An 18,284-nucleotide genomic window follows, 5' to 3' on the forward strand; every position below is an offset into this window, starting at 1 on the left:
GTGCAGAAGGCTTTTGCTTTATACAGTAGTATGTTCAATCAAAGGAAGTGATTTTAAAAAATCATGTTTGACAAATCACAGTCTTGCAACACTCAGAATTCTTAGACAGACTGATTGTTGATTGTGTCATCCAGGATTATCTAGTCCAAACACAAGTATTATACTTGTATTATTGTTGTAGTAGGAGGATGTGTTGCTATTTGCCTTGGTGGTATATTAAGCATAGTGAATCCTTTCTTCTAGAGACAACAAATCCACCTAGAGATCCACAGAAAAACACAAGTTAAAATGTCAGTAGAGCTTAGCATACTCGGCTGGCCGTAGGAAGTTAATTAGCAAATGTCTGAATTTTCCCATGTCCCTAATTCTACTTCACATACGTGATTTATTTTTTCACTGTTAGTTCAACCATCAATGGGAGTCGGTTCAATAGGTCTAACAAATCAGATAATAGTTTGTTCAATCTTCCTTGTGAAAACACTCCACAGTAACAATGAGCCAATCTTTCTGAATGACAATAATGAAAAATATAATGACTTAGTGACCTCTAGGTTCCCTTGAAGTATAAAATTAATGTTGTGGGGCAGTGCATATATATGAAACATAAAACAGTTGTTTCAGGAAGTCATTATTCTCATTTGCGTGGGCAGTTTCTCTTGGGCTCATCTAGGTGTATTTGTATTTATATGAATACATCTCAGTTTCATATAATACTCTATCCACCTTTGAATACAGAACAATGAAATCAAGGGAGTGAAAAATGATTGATTGAGGAAAAAGATTATAGGCCTCATGTTACAGATGAATATTATGTTCCACCCACACCTGCAACAAGAACATTGACACAACATACACTGTTGTGTAAGCAGTTAAGCAGCGTACTACATGTATCATTAGTGGCTACATCAAAATAAACAATGTCATGGACAGCCTTGAGATGATGATGGTGCGTATTTGCGTGCATGTGCATAATTCACTGTTAGGATTTGTCATTCCCTACATATATATACATTTTTAAAAATAAAGTTGCATACACACTCAGAGACTGAGTTTTCTACTTAGCTGTAAAAAGCCATTCTTTTTCCACTAGCGTTACTGTAAATACCCATTCGCTGAACTGATCTTCAAGTGGTTAGCATGGCTCACCAGGTTGCAGTGAAGGCAAAACAGTAAATTCACAGTAAGTCCACCTTCCAAACTTGGATAAAATGACAGAAGGTCATGGTATCAGGAAGAGAGTTTCATACTGGACTTGGGAAATCACGATTCATACTTACAGGTCTGTTTCGAAATCTTGTGGTCTTGTTTATAGGTTAATTACTAAGACGCATGATCAGGGCTTTTACATAGACAGTTGTTCTTGGTGTCAGTCTCAGTCTTCACTCAGGCCACTTACTTAAGGAATAATCCCTTTTTCCACCAATAGTTTATGCTAAATCTTGGACCACCATGAAGAATTCTCAACTCCCAAGTGATACTGAATGACATGCAGGAATAATTATTGTATATCAACACCAAACATTTTACTACAATTTGAGAAATGAATTAGCAAAATGTCTTCCAAAATGTTTCATACTTAAAAAAAAATAAAATAAAAATTATATATATTTTGTTTAGACAGCCTTTAAAAATGCCTTTGACACAAGAACGTATTGAAATATTTCTCATGGCTGGATCATTAGGATGTCACAAGGTTGTGAAGGACTTTAACAGGAAACATGGCAAGCATATCACACACATGACACTGTCACCAAACTTATAAACAAATTCAAAAAGACTGGAAGTGTTGTGGACCGACCGTAAAGAAGTGGACATCCAGGACACGAACATCCACTGATGAAGGCACAACCGAGATGGTGCTGGCAAACATAGTCCCCTATGTATGGAGACTTTTGGGACACCCTGTATAATAAATATAACAAAGTATAAATATAATCAAATCAATCCTAAAAGTGAAGTCTCTTTATATGCAAACATTTCCAATTCCAAAAATCAATTCCTTTTCCAAATCTGATTATACTGGTATCAATTTTTTGCTTGAGATCCATCTCTAATATTTAGTAAAAGAATGATTTAACTAATGTTATAACAACCTTAGAAGCAACAGTTCCTAAATTATTTGCTATTGCAATAGTTTAACAAAACTGGGTTTAGTTTAAAATTTTAAACCTGTTTCATTCTTGCAAAATGGAAATACATGAAGATTTTTAGCTATCTGTTGTGAGCAGTCAGGTTCTTCCAAACCTGTTGTTTCAACAGATTTATGAAATGTTGTATCCTGGGATGTGGCCACTATTTTGGAATTACTCATCTTGAGAAAATTCCCAGAGAAAATCAGGTGTGATTAAAGTATTGATATTTTGCCAATTTGCCAAATTATGTCAAGATAAGGTCTGCAAGTACGAGTAATAAATCTGTAATGATGCACTGCCTGAAACTGTGTACATGAGATGGATTTTGCTCATGCAATTGTACCTCATTAGGCACAATGAAAATAATAGTAATAAAAATAACAATAATAATAATAGGATCAAGATGGTCACTAATGCAATTTACTGTGAAATACAAGGTCATTTATAACTACTTGCAGGAGCCTTAGTCCTAAATTGTGGTCTATACTCAAACATAGTGTGTTTTATAAAGAGAAATCCTGCATCATCACACTACTCTGTTTGCATTTGGAATATCCTCAGTGATTCCAAAGCACATAATGTATAATGCCTAGTTATTGACAACATTAGACCTCAGAGTTGTCTCAGTACAGCATGAGATATCAGGTAACTGGAATAAAAGAATAAATGAAGAGGCAAGATGGGATATGAGAAGGTACATTGTAAACAAGATGAAGATGGCTTCATTATTGGGTTAAAAACGAGATGGGCGTGAGGTGGATATAGCACACCACGGGATGGCTTCGGAGGCTGATTAAAACCCAGGGCTTTATCTGTATTACAATAGAGCATAACACACGAGACAGATTCAACAAACAAATGAGCAAAATATACAGAATTACTAAGAGAAAACAAAGGCAGAAATGAATTAGTCAAACTAGAGGTCACAAACCAAACACAAATGCTAATTACAGAGGGGAAATAAAAGGCAAGAAATGTGAGCTCTAGTCCAGATGATCTAGTCTCATCTTGAAATCAAAGCTACCTGATTTTGATATTTAAGCCATCCTGTACATTTCTTGTCCATCTTCCATGCAAAAACATTATTTACATATCTTATAAGTGTACATTATTCATGTTCTTAAAGATATCCACTTTTTAAAAATAAACAAATTCATTTGGACACATTAAAAAAAGAAAACCCCCAAAGATAAAAGACTTCTTTGTCCATTTTACTGCACGGTCAATCCAGATTTGATCGGTGACTCCTTCTCAGCTTTTTGTCTTCCTCTGTCCAATTCTACCTGTGTTTATTCTCCACACAGAATTTCTATCAGAAGCAGAGCAAGTAAAATGAATCACCTTGTTACTAGATAATCAAACAAAGAAAAGAAAAGACAAGAAAAGTGTGTTTGATTTTGCCACTGTTCGAGTATGACCTTAATTAGATTAAGGTAAGTAAAAATTGCTGTTTACATGGTAGTTTCTTAATTAGAGTATGGTCTTAATCGGATTAAGAGTGGATTATTGACTGTGTTTACATGGACAACAATAATCCACTCTTAATCTAATTAAGACCATAATTTGATTAAGAAACTACCATGTAAACAGCAACCTTAATCTAATTATGGTCATAATCTAATTAAGCTCTAATCGAATTAAGACAGGTGGATTACTCCTGTTTTAATCGTATTATGGACGTGCATTACAGACATGTAAACACCTTAATCACATTATGAACGTCGTGTGAGCGTTTTCACCGCATTTTGCGACAGGACACGATCACACACGGCAGTTTTACGTTTTACGGCGAACAAGAGAGTTCGGCTGTGTCCCAAACTGCATACTTGCTTACTATAGGCCTGTAGTGGGGAAAATACACGCATCTCGGCTACTATACAGTAGATAAGTATACGATTTGAGACGCAGCCTACGGCTTCAAGCAGTTGTCTATTTGCACGTATAGCATGACAAATAATTAACCGCACTTGAAGCGTTTGTAAAAATTTAAATAAAAACACCCAAAACTGTATACGGTACCATAACGAAGACGAACTGTATGTTGATACGTGAAATTCTGGAGGGATGTCGGACGGCGTGGCGCAGTGACGTAATGACGCGGGCTCTTAATCTAATTATGATCAATAACATGTAAAATGGGTACATGACAGGAGTATTCTAAAAGCGACTCATGTAAACACCTTAATCACATTATTACCTTACTTAGATTAAGGTCAATAATTAGATTATTACTGTCCATGTAAACGTAGTCATTGTTGTCCATGTAAACGCAGCTAGTATTTAAACCAGGTAACCACCTTGTAAACTTCAGCTTTGCCTTGTAAAATTGAGATTTGGTTGGTTGACTGTATGTTTGATGTAAGATTGAAACATTTATGGTAAGTTGATTTCCCAAACTGACTTTTAGCATAATCCCTAGAATTTAATTAGAATACAATCCTTCATCGTCACTACAAACTGTCTGAACAGAACCCATCATTATGGATTCTGCAATGATATGGTTTAGATCTAGAGAGTAGCACAGATGTAGAAGGACATCATTAGGATACATAAGCTTAAATCGGCTCTTAAGGCCCACTATTGATGCTTTGATTATACATTTACATTGTTGACACCTTAAAACTGTACAGTTCCCTGACTGTGTGTTGGTTTGCACATTTCTTCCTATACACATTTTCGGGAAGATGTTTGAGAGAAAACAGTAGTCTGCTACAGTAATATTAGTGAAGAAAAATGACTTGTCTCAACTGATAAGCACTGGAGTTGGACAGCAATCGTTTCTGAACTTGATCCTGTTTCATGGTGGCTACTGGTTCTTATTAATACAGGTGAGTCAAGAGGGTGTGGCTGGATCCTAACCATTACTGAGTCACTATTGAGCCAGAGGAGGAGCAATGCCTAAAGAAGGGATAGAGGCAGGTGATATATACATGCTGCAGACTGACAAAAGTGTGTTAGAGAAATATAGAAAGAGACTGAGTCTAGGGCTAAGTAAGAAGAAATATGTAAGAATAGTCTCAACGTTTACAGGAGAAAAGACTTCCAAGGTCAGAGAGGACAAGCAGGTGAAAAAAAAACGCAGGACTAAAACAGTGAAACCTGTCCAATATGGCACTTTTACCCAGGCTAAGCTTTTTCGTCGTCGTACTATTAATATTCAGTTCTTCATGCTGGGCTGACCTGTTAAGGAGCAGCAGTAGCAGCAGCAGCAGCTCATCCAGCAGTAGCACAGGGTCAGAAACTACCGCCAACGCTTCTGCTACGACCATCATGACACTGCCGGTCGTCACATGGAAATGGCACCATGTGGAAACCCCGTACCTGGTGGCCCTATGGATCTTTGTCTGCTGGCTTTGCAAACTTGGTATGCCAACACTGACATCCTGCTTTGGCTAATGATAGGACTGATGTGAGGTTTACTTTATTGAGAGAAATATGACGACATGGAGACATAGAGATGGCATTGCCTCCACAGAGGGAGATCTTTTCATACTTTCTTTTCATAACGTTCTTAGTTTTGGATGCATTCTGCAGGTTTAACATAGTTATGGGTGTTGTGTTAGGACTGGGGGACTAAATCACTAAATAAGGTATCACTAGATAAGTTTGTACTCATTAACAACTCTCGCTTTAGAAAGTCACTGCAAATTTAACACCAATTGAACAGAGTTAAGCACTCTGTTTTGTGTGTGTGTGTGTGTGTGTGTGTGTGTGTGTGTGTGTGTGTGTGTGTGTGTTTATTTCTTTTAACCATGCCCTGCAGGCCGTTTGTATATTTAATAACCCAGTGCACACAAAGCATTTCGGGAAATATCACTTGTCTGCGGTGATTTTGTTTTCTTCTTCTCAGTGCCACTCTCACTACCAGTGTATGGAAAGAGTCTGGGTTAATAATGGATGCTTTAAATAACTAATGGCTCACTTGTGTAATTGTGTGTCCTTGAAGCTGTGAGATGCTACGGTATGTGACGTTGGCTTCAGCAGCCCCGCTCCTGCTGTATTTAATTCAGTGTACTTTTGGTTAGAGAGAGTAAAAAAGTCAGACACACACAAATCCCTGAATATAACACTTGTAGAACTTGGCAATACTCGACAAGAAAGAAACATTTGACTTCTGTTGTATAAACTTTGTTTGTAATGATTGACACGAGTCATACATAATAATGTCTGCTTTTGATTTAATACCATTCCAGTGCTGTATTTTTTATAACACAGGGGAAGACTGTGCTGTCTCAGCATTAAATATACAGTCTAATATACAGCACAAATCCATTTCAGTGTATGAACAACCTTAAATCTGTTTCGAACTGAAAGGAAACACTATAACATCATACTAAACTCTGTCACTCTTCACACCGGAAGGCTCACTAACAGACGTTTGGAAAGACTCGTGTCAATCATTACAATTAAGTTCCTGCAGAGGACATGAGTGTTAAGGAAAGCTTGTTGAATCATTCGAGATTAGTAACAAAACTGTCGACTTCAAGGTCGTTCCCTTTGTGCAGTTTGCAGGTGGGATATGCGACATGCATGCCGAATAAAATAAAATGAAACAAATCACCAACTGCTCGCAGAGAGAAGGATAATGACGCTTACCGTTCTCAGTTGTGCATTTAAGACAAAGTATCCACTCGGAATATGTGGTTCAAAAAACGAACATATTTTGTATCGAAATTGGTATGTTTGGAGTTTTTATTTTTTTTTACCAATACCAAATACCAAACATACCATCTTCAGTGTGACAGTCATTTAGTACAGTCTGTCCAACACTTAGCTAGGACTGTGTACACATTTCAGGAGAAAAATGAAATCAGCCATAAATCATTAACATCCTGTCACGTAACTCATATTATTGTTTAAGTAGTAGCTGAACGGTGAGATTTTTCGATAGATATTTGTTATCATATAATATTAAATAAGGAATGACATTTTTTTCATATTGAATATTTAGCTGATTATGTTGCTATAACATTTCAAATGACTGATTTGCATTACTAAATATTATACATTCTGATATCTATATTACCAACAAAAAATGGCATAAGCTCACTGCTTACAGTAGGACATAGTGAATGATAAATAAGCTCGAACATTCACACACAACGTGTTCCTTAATGTGTTAATGATATAAAATAAAAATGTTCAAAAGCATTAAAATGGCAATGATCCTATTTAAGATAGCCAGGATGTGCGTGTGTGTTTGTGTGTGTGTGTGTGTGTGTATGTGATATTTGTTCCGGTGCTGCAAATCACAACTCACCACTATGAAAGTTATAATATGTATTAATGAGTTCTTATAGTTATGAATCACTGATATTAGAGGTCACGTTTTTAATTGAACAGGTCTTAATCCATACCTGAAGAACTGAGAAACAGGCAGTCCTTTAAATAATGTCAACTTGAATCTCATGAAAATATCAACTTAATATATTTAATAGAAATATTTTTTTAAAATCCTTAATAAATAGCCATAAATACTGTATTATTGTGCACATTCAGCTAATATGCATAATAGTTAGATTATGTTCATAAAATAAATCTATATGGATTTTTTGGTTTTCTTTGTTTTGTTTGTTCTGTTGTTTTATTGTTGTTGTTTTTTTAGCAGTTTGAGAAGTTTGCGAACCCCTGCTTTTTTTTTTTTTTTTTTTTTTACGGTACTTGAATACTTAAAATGTTTCATAAACGTCTCACATAGCTCTGTGTCCAATGAGGAGGAGGATTTTTTTTTTTTTTTTTTTTTTTAGCTCTCTACAGTCCATCAAGGTCAGTTTAAAAGGGTGTGAGTGGATTTCTCAAGAACTCTACCCTTAGGCTATTGCACCAGTGCTGACCAGGGCCAAAAGAAGTGTAGAAGAGTCTCTGTGTGTGTGTGTGTGTGTGTGTGTCAGAGAGAGAGAGAGAGAGAGAGAGAAGGCTACTTTCATGGGCACCTCTGGACTAGACATAGCTACTGAATAACCGTGCTGCAAGTGTGGAAAAGGCAGAAAGAACCTGTGACCCGACACAATGCTTCGCTTGACCTGTCTCTATTTTCTGGGGGTTGCATTTCTGATATGTGCAACTACCCCAGTGGCTGGAGGACAGTCTGGTGAGGCGATGCATAATCACAGAGAGACAAACTTAACAAATCTCAATGTAGTGGCAGAAAGATGGGGCCATGTGGAGACTCCTTACCTGGTAGTACTGTGGATTCTTGTTGCTGGAGTGGCAAAGATTTCTGGTATGTAGAAATACAATACAAATAAGTGTATATATATCGCATAAAGTGTATGTTTTTATTAAATAATGAAGTAATTCTGAAACTCTGCACTGAACCTACCACTAGTGCCCATCTCTGAGGAAATGTCTATGGGCTGTTATCCCTACTAAAAACCATCACAGAAATTCTAAAGTTTTTCACTACAATACCATTACAATCATCAGCTGTTAATCATTACAACCATTATCAAATGGTTTCCATTACACATTAAAGACATAGATCCTTACTGGTATTCACTAGACAAAACATGCCACCAATAGAAGGCAACAAATTACCACTAGAGACCCACAGGGACCACTACAGTTTCCATTAAAACCAATACAATTCCCATTAAAACCATTAAAAGCATAAAAAATTCTATGAGCGTTTCTATTATTTTTTATTTTTATTTATTTATTTTATTTTTTTTTAGCAGGGACAGCTTCATTCAGACCATTTGACACCACATATGTATTTAAAGATTTTTTTTTTGTTTCGTTTCTCATGAGACTTGGTCAGAGACTGTTACAATTCTGTTTTAACAATCGGTTTATTTATACATCTTCTACGTAAATGCACATCTTTTTTTCCCCCCGAGCCCATTTCAGTGAAATGTGATCTCTATAGAAATCCACTGAAATTACACAGTCACACTTCTGTTTGGGTGTGTAGGAAAAATATGATGTAATTATTAACATCACAATCCAATTTTGAGACCACAAGCAAGCAAAAAAATGTATGCCCTGTCCTACATGACGCACTTGCGGTATCCTGATACACATTTGCATGCCCGCGAGGCCATACAGCGTGCCGTTCCTCACTGAGGAGGTCAACATGGCTGCTCACGAACGCTATGTGTCCTCACTACAAATTGAATAAAACTCAAATAAAGTCCCACAATGTCTTTTGTTGTTAGTTAAAAAAAGGTATCAATGATCAACCAGAAAGTTAAAGTTCATGGATGAACTTTGATGTTGACTTGACAGGCGTTGCTAAACCTGCTAAAAGAGTTAAAAGATATTACAATGTTTTTCTTTCACTGATTTTAAAATGTTAAAAAGTTGAAAAGTTAAGTGTGAAAACATTAAAAGGCTGAAAGGTTGCTGTATAATGGTTAAAGGTTAAAAATGTAGACAGAACCGAAATCTGGAATATGGTCTACTTGATTCCAGAGCTCTGAAGAGATTATCATCTCCCTCTCCTATGTGCTGGAATGGATAGTTCCACTTTGTGTCTCCATTCTTTCAGACCTCTCCCCAGACTGAATCACGCTTCCTTTTTTGGGGACCAAGTATCTTGGGTTAATTTATGTTTAACAACTTTGTGAAAGTAGAAGAAACAAATTATATATATATATATATATATATATATATATATATATATATATATATATATATATATATATATTATCTCCAAATGGAAAAACTCAGCACAGTAGTGGACATTCCCAGAATTGGCCGACCTTCCAAAATTCCTCCAAAAGCACAGAAACAACTCATTCAGCAAGTCACAAAAGAGCCAAAGACAACATCAAATGACCTACAGGCCTCTCTTGCATCAATAAAGGTCATGTTCATGACACTACTATCAGAAAGACATGGCATCCATGGAAGATTGGTGAGGTTAAAACCACTGCTAACTCAGAAGAACATTAAGGCTCGTCTGAATTTTGCAAAACACACCTTGATGATCCTCAACCCTTTTGGAAGAATGTTCTGTGGACTGATGAGTTTGGAAGACAGGGGTCCCATTACATCTGGAGTAAACCCAACACAGAATTCCACAAAAAGACCATCATACATATGGTCAAGCATGGTGGTGGAAGTGTGATGGTATGGGTATGCTTTGCTGCTTCAGGGCCTGAGTGACTTGCAGTTGAGGGAAACATGAATTCTGCTCTCTACCATAAAATCCTAAAGGAGAATGTCTGGTCTTCAGTCTGTAAGTTGAAACTCAAGTTCAACTGGATTATGCAGCAAGATGATCCAAAGCATAGGAGTAAGTGAAAGACTGATCTGTGGTTATTGGAAGCGTTTGATTGAAGTTATTGCTGCTAAAGATGGCACAACCAGATTTTAACTTTAAGAGGGCAATTAGTTTTTCACATGGGTGATAGGTGTTGGCTAACTTTTTTTGCTTCAATAAATTTTTTTTTATAAAAACGGTATTGTGTGTTTACTCAGGTTGCCTTTGTTTTATGTTGTATTGTACTGTACATTTTGTAGTATTTGACTATTTCTCTACCCTCTTGGATTGAACGGACGTTATTTCTTGACTTGTTTCTATTGTTTACCTCAGAACTTCTGTAGACATGCATGTAGATTCGTATCCACTCTTGTGTGTATTCTTAATAAGGGATCAATTGTACAGTTCTGAATACATTACCTAGTTGACATCCATCTCTTTAAAGCAGTGTGCTTATATAAATAACTCAAACAGCACTTTGGACTAATTTTGTTTTCATTCCAGTTATGGAAAACCATGCCCTTTAAAAAAAAAGATTCAATAAATTTCTGCATAATGCTGAGAATCATAGCAGCCCTATCTACAATAAGGTAGTGTGCATTACTTGGCAAGTGATGTGGTTCTCTTGTATAGGGAATCTTAATATTGGAAATACTTAAGAGATAAGAGATACTTATAAAGGGTGATATAATCTGTACAAATTATCTTCACTGATTTCTACAAATTAATCAGTTCCGCAATCTCTTTGCAGTGATACAGATGAATACCTGGCTTAAAAGCTTTTTCCCCGAGAGTGGACTCCTGATCATCTGTGGTTTTATTCTGGGTGGTATCATCTGGGGTGCAGACAAGGTACAGACATTTTCACTCACCCCAAGAAACTTTTTCTTCTTCTTACTGCCACAAATCATCTTGGACACGGGTTACTTCATGCCCAACAAGCTTTTCTTCAGCAACCTGGGTGCCATCCTGGTGCATGCCGTTATTGGGACAGTCTGGAATGCAGCTGCAGTGGGGGTCTCTCTCTGGGGCTGCTATCTAGGAGGAGCTATGGGTATATCGGAGTGTTTTCTTAAAACCCTCACACTATCTGCCATAACTAATTTAGTAACATACAGTAAGCTGTGTAAGGATGATTTGACCATTTATATCTGCTCATCAGGTGACCTCCAGATCGGATTGTTACAGTTTCTGCTATTCGGCAGCTTGCTTGCTGCTGTTGATCCAGTGGCTGTGATTGCTGTGTTCGAGGAAGTGCATGTGAATGAAGTGCTTTTCATCTGGGTGTTTGGAGAGTCGCTGCTCAATGACGGCGTCACAGTGGTCAGTCCATGCGTTCAAGTTATAATGGCTTAATGCGTGACACCTTTGTTGCAGATTTTAATTTAGTCTCATTCTCACTCAACAGGTGCTGTACAACGTTTTTGATGCCTTTGTGTCTCTGGGAGGGCCAAAGATTAATGCTGGTGAAATCATCAAAGGCATAGGTGTGGGCATAAACCTTAAAATCGGAACATTCTTGTGCTATGGAAGTGTAACTACAGTTAATCATATTTGCTTTCTACACCCATTTCACCTTTTTTTTGTCTCTCCTCAGTCTCATTTTTCATAGTGGCATTTGGAGGTTCATTGGTTGGTGTTGCGTATGCCATCATCATCTCACTGTTGACCAAGTATACTGGGAAAGTTCAGATCATTGAGGCTGGTTTCATCTTTGTGCTCGGCTATCTGTCTTACCTCACAGCCGAGATGCTTTCACTCTCTTCCATCCTTTCGTAAGAAGATATGCTTCACCATCTTTTTGATATAATCAACATGTTTTTATTTTCATCAAATGTCACAATATAGTATCTCAGACAATTATAATAGGACTTAGTCATTAGATGATACAATCTTTGCATAATTTCAGCCAATATTGGCTGTTGTTGCATATCACTTTGACTTATTTGACTTGTTTTTCATGTCTTTGACAAGCCTTCCCTTGTTCCTTTTACAGAATCACTTTCTTCGGTGTTTGTTGCCAGAAATACGTGAATGCTAACATGGATGAAAAGTCTGTAACTACAGTGCGGTATGCCATGAAAGTATTCGCAATTGGCTCAGAGACCATGATCTTTGTCTTCTTGGGTATCTCTGCCATCGATAATGTCATCTGGGTGTGGAATACTGGCTTCATTTTCCTTACACTGCTCTTTGCAATAATCTACAGATTTATAGGTGAGTTTATTGTGTTACATTTAATGTTGGGTTCATCTGAAAGAACAAGTAATCTTGGTCTATAACTCAGATCAAATTATACATGATATCGTCACCTTTTATTTAATACCCTTCTCTCCAATGTCTGAATCTGACTGGTTTCTGTTATGTGTTGAATCTCTAGGCGTCTTTACCTTGACTTGGTGTTTAAACCGGTCTAGACTGGTTCCCATGGAGATCATTGATCAGATAGTGATGAGTTATGGTGGTCTGCGTGGGGCCGTGGCATATGGATTGGCAGCTTCATTGGATGAGACCAGGATTAAAGAGAAGAACCTGATGATCAGCACAACACTCATTGTGGTGTACTTTACTGTCATACTTCAGGTACAACTGTCACTTCATTACACAAGTTCTACATTTGTATAATCATCAGTAGACAAAATACCCTATATGGCTAAAATTATATGGACACCTGAGCATTACACCCATATGTGCTTGTTCAACATCCCATTACAAATGCATGCCAATAATGGTATTGCCAACACTCCCTAATGCAGTGCTGGAACAGGTTTGGAGTTCCATTGAAGGAAGTTGTAATGTTACAGCATATAAAGGCATTATAGACAATCATGTGCTTCATGTTACAACTGCATGGTCCTGTAGGTTCATTCTGTATAACATCAATAGAATCAAACTCTATCTCACCGAACAGGCTACACAGCTATTGGTCCAGACTCTGTCATATCAAAACTGGACTACTGCAATGCACTACTCTCGGGCCTCCCAAACAGCTCCATCAAACCCCTCCAGATGATTCAGAATGCAGCAGCACGCCTCATCTTCAACCAGCCCAAGAGAACCCATGTCACATCCCTCTTCATCTCCCACCACTGGCTTCCTGTAGCCGCCCGTATCAAATTCAAGGCCTTGATGCTCACATACAAGACCTTGTCTGGAACAGCACCCTCCTACCTCAACTCTCTCCTTGAGGTTTACGTTCCCTCACGCAATCTGCGATCGATTAATGACCGACACTTAGTAGTGCCTACTCAGTGTGGCTCAAGGTCCCTTTCCAAAACCTTCACACTAACTGTCCCTCAGTGGTGGAATGAACTCAAAACCGCAATCCGAACTGCAAAATCTGTCACTATCTTCAAAAAACAGCTAAAGACCCACCTCTTCTGTGAGCACATAACTAACCCTTAAAACACCAACCCCACATTATCCTTTAATATAAAACAAAACAAAACAAACTTACTTTTTCTCTTACACCTCTACTCTGAGCACTTTGCTTTTCTGGAACTCAATTAAAGATCTTGTATAGTAGCATTACTTGTATTGTTCTCCACTTGCTATATCGCTTTGCTTGTATTTCCTCATTTGTAAGTCGCTTTGGATAAAAGCGTCTGCTAAATGAATATATGTAAATGTAAATGTATAACATTTTGGGGAAGAACCACATATGAAGGTTATGATCAGGCATCCAACATACTTCTGGCATTTCTGCATCTGTTACACCATAATCTTCTGATTTCTCAGGGTCTCACTATGAAGCCTTTTGTCCAATGGCTAAAAGTTAAGAGGGTGATTCCATCTGAACTGAAACTTATTGAGAAAGTGAACAACAGGGTAACTTAACCTATTGTACTCAGAGAACAAAAACACACAGAATCTATTTCAGAAACTCTACATGTACCAGCTTGACTGAATTTTATTACATGTATTTGTGCCACAGGCATGTGAACATATTCTGGCAGCAATGGAGGACATTACTGGACGCATAGGAGATAACTGGTGGACCAGAGGGTTGGTGCTGGAACATGAAGATCTTGATATCATGACACTGCAGCATTTTTCTAAAAAAACAAAAAACAAAAAACAACAACAACAAACAAACAAAACAAAAACAACCCTACTAGTTTATGTCTTATATGCTGGCATAAATGTTTTTACAGATGGAAGCGGTTCGAGGGGACGTATGTCACCTGGTTTTTGATGAAGCCAGAAGCCAGGAAAAACCAAGACTACCTTTTCAGCATCTTCCACAAACTTAACCTGGAGGATGCTGTTAGTTATGTTACTGAGGTGTGAACTGGGATTACAAATGACCTGTTTATTTGATCCCAGATATAATATTACTATCCGTAAACAGGCTGATTAAGCAAAGTTTCACCGGGGAAGTATAAAAGTCTTACTTGAATATTGTCTTATCGCAGGGAGAAAAACGAGGATCTCTGGCTTTCCTGCGCAACAGTGAAGGCACTAATGTTAATTTCGAGAAAAAATTTGGTTTGGAGTTTTCTGGAGTGATGCCTGACATCACATCTGAGTTAGACTATGGCAGTGACAACGTGCCAGTGACCTCCATCATGTAAGTGTACTGGATCTTATCAACTATGTATGGCAGATGTAAACTCAGAGAAGCACTTTTCTCCTATATAGTATAAATAAATACACACAAAAAAGTGCTGTTAAGCTTGTTTGGCCAATGTGACCCAAATTGGGTTGATAATGGGTGACACAGGGTGTTGGGTTGAGGATCCGAAAGGCACTTGTAGAAATCTATAACAAATAAGTTTTTTGTCCACATTTAACTTAAATTATAATTTAATTGAACCATTTGTAATTATTGTTCAAATTTCTGTATCAACTAGACATTAATGTAGGCAAGAACTTTTTTTTTTTTTTTTTACTAATATGTAGTTTGTGGTCTTGAGAGCCAGCATTAGCATACTGGCAAAAAATACACTAGTTAATGATATTTCAGGGGAAAATACGGTATCATACTTTCAAAAAAAGGTTTAATTAGATTACATAATCATATTTACACTTAGCATTAGCAATTGCTATAATACATAACTATTAATGCTACTTCTAGCTAGTTATCATTTTCCTCAGGAACATTTCTCAGATAATCGGCTAGCACTGAAGTCAAGCTAATTCTAGTCCTTTGTTTGATATTCATACAAAGATGTAATATTGAGTTGTCTTGGTTTAGTTTCGTTGAGTGCTTTTTTTGTAGAGAAAAAGACCTTCCTGAATCTTCTTTTACGCTAGTAGGATATGTAACTAACAACTTGAGTATCTATATCCCATCAATGTAGTCATTCTTAGCCATGATTTAAAATAAATGAATAAATAAATTTAACCCCACATGCTGGGTCAGCACCTCTGGGTTAAAACAACTCGCGCTGGTTTCCCAAATGAACCAAAATGTGGTTTGTTTTTAGCCTAGCTATTTTTAGAGTGTATGTTCATTTCTTTTATTAATGTACTGTAATATGACATGAGAAAAGTACAGCTTCTCTTCCATTGCTCTGAAGGTCACGTCCTCAGAGCTGAGAGTGTAAATAGTCACCTGCATGCACTGCAGCTCCAGTAATGAGAGTGAAAAATAAAAGTAAACATAGGACTGTTTATGAAAGACACACCACTATAAGTTCATTGTTGCCCTACAGAGGTTAAACTGTCTCTTATAACCTTGGGGAAAAAGTCATCATTAATGAAACACAAAATGTATACATTTGGTGTATATTTCCACCCAGACGGGACACCATTCCCTCTGTGTCTCTGAACATTCATGAGCAAGATACGAAAGCCGTCAACGAGGACATCAATGCCCACCACTTACTGCAGCAACATCTGTACAGAAGCAGGAAAAATGTATGTCTATCATGCAAAATTGGATCATACACACTCCCCTACCCAGAAATCTCAATTCTATACACTAATATGTCTGCATTTCTTTCCACAGCACCGCCACAGGTACAGCCGTAGTGACTTCACCATCAACCAGAGTGAAGATGAGGTACAGGAGATCTTCCAGAGAACCATGAGAAATCGCCTTGAATCATTCAAATCTGCCAAGATGGGGGTCTCTCCAGCCAAGAAAATCACAAAGCATCCCAAGAAAGAGACAAACCAGAAAGTGAGAACTCTTTCAGAACAACTGATTGTAAAACCATAGACCGAAATCTGCTTAACTTAGTCTGCAATACAATATACACTTTATGGCCAGAGGTTTGTGGACGCTTTACCTTCAAACCCCCATATGTGGTTTTTCCCCAAACTGTTGCCACAAAATTGGAAATACACAGTTGTATAGAATGTGTTTGTATGCTGTAGCATTACAATTTCCCTTCACGGGATCAAAGAGGCCCCAGACCTCTTCCCTAAGCGCAAAGCGAGCTCCATGAAGACATGGTATGTTAAGGTTGGAAGAAGGTGGAAGAACTCAAGAGTCCTGACCTCAACCACACTGAACACCCCTGGGATGAACTGGAACTGGAGCCTCCTCAACATCCCAACATCAGTACCTGACCTCAACTTCACTAATGCTCTTGTAGCTGAATGAACACAAATCCCCACAGCCACGCCCCAAAATCTAGTGGAAAGTCTTCCCAGAAGAGTGGAGATTATTATAACAGCAAAAGTGGGAATAAATCTGGAATAATATGTTCAACAATCACATATGGGTGTGATGGTAAGGTGTCCACAAACTTTTGGCCATACAGACAGTAAATGTACTATAATAATCTTGTGCGTGTTTCCAGATGTCTAATTTGAGGGCTCTAGACAATGCAGCCCATCCATATGGAGATGAAGGTAACCCATTTTATTAGTGTTTTAGGATTATTTGGATCTAAAAATTTGAAACAAGTATGCATTACAATAATGTTTTTTTCCACCCATATACCCTGGTGTATTACGTATATATTGTTTAGATTTCGAGTTCTCAGAAGTAGACAGTACATCCAGCACTGATGGAAGGGCTGCAGGTGGCAATTCCTCCTTGCGATTCGCAAATGGAGGTGAGCAACAGCATTCATTCTGAACTGTTTCATACATCTTTTCACTGTAGACACTTAATTTTTCCCCCCAAATGTTATACTCCCTCTTTTTGGGTACCAGGTATAGAAAATCCAGCATTCATGCCAGACATGGACGTTCCTCCTCCTCCGTGGTTAACAGAGGCTGAGAACGACACGAGCGTAGCACCTTCTCAAAGGGCACAGCGCCAACTACCATGGAGTCCCAACAACCTGCGCCGCCTGGCACCTTTGAGGATCAGTAACCAATCAACAGACTCCTTTCTGATGGCAGACGCTCCACCCACAGAGGGATCACTCGAAGATCCATTTGAGGAACCACCTAAAAGGGATGACTCCCATCTCTAGCCTTCATATTAGTATTTAACATTAGCTTGCCATATCGTTGGATCAGCATTTCCCTGATATGCGTTTGAATACGAGTAAGATCAGCATACACTTTAGAGGTTAGTCTTTCTGTCATATTTAATCGTTTGTTCTTGCTCATCTCCATGAAGACATTCGTAATAGCATGCAAATATCTTGCCCGAGAAACATTCCAGTGATGGTTACTTTTTACTTGTGTGTGTTTTTTTTCTTGGACCGTGGAAAGTTACAGGAACACTCAGATATCCTAACAGTCCTGCAGTCAATCATTTATGTTGGAAATGTCATTTTGAAGGTAATATTCATAGCATCCGGTCCAGATATGTGGTTTACTCCCTACAGCATATAGGGAGGGGAAAACATACAATACTTTAATAGTAATATTGAATGGATTAACTTCAGCATACTGTATACTTTGTGTAAAAGCACTTGTACTTGAGTAAAATGATTATATACTTGATCTTTCTTTTCTTCACCAATAGGTGAACGATAAATTATTCTGAATTTCCCTACAAAAACTATGATCTTGTTCTACTTATGTACCGATTCAGC

General features: G+C 37.7%; 1 protein-coding gene across 1 annotated transcript; it reads left to right on the forward strand.

Annotated features, from left to right (window-relative positions):
* The first annotated feature begins 5,032 nt into the window (after window positions 1-5,032).
* Window positions 5,033-17,714, forward strand: slc9a3.1 (solute carrier family 9 member A3, tandem duplicate 1). Its single transcript, XM_053638124.1, has 16 exons — window positions 5,033-5,496; window positions 11,090-11,392; window positions 11,501-11,661; window positions 11,747-11,825; window positions 11,936-12,113; window positions 12,335-12,555; window positions 12,719-12,921; window positions 14,077-14,166; window positions 14,273-14,343; window positions 14,493-14,622; window positions 14,754-14,908; window positions 16,083-16,200; window positions 16,292-16,465; window positions 17,091-17,142; window positions 17,262-17,348; window positions 17,449-17,714. The coding sequence occupies exons 1-16, from the start codon at window positions 5,241-5,243 to the stop codon at window positions 17,712-17,714; spliced, it is 2,544 nt and encodes an 847-aa protein (XP_053494099.1). The 5' UTR covers window positions 5,033-5,240.
* The last annotated feature ends 570 nt before the right edge of the window (window positions 17,715-18,284 follow it).

Source organism: Ictalurus furcatus, chromosome 12 (genome assembly GCF_023375685.1).
Source record: "Ictalurus furcatus strain D&B chromosome 12, Billie_1.0, whole genome shotgun sequence".
Lineage (NCBI taxonomy): Eukaryota > Metazoa > Chordata > Actinopteri > Siluriformes > Ictaluridae > Ictalurus > Ictalurus furcatus.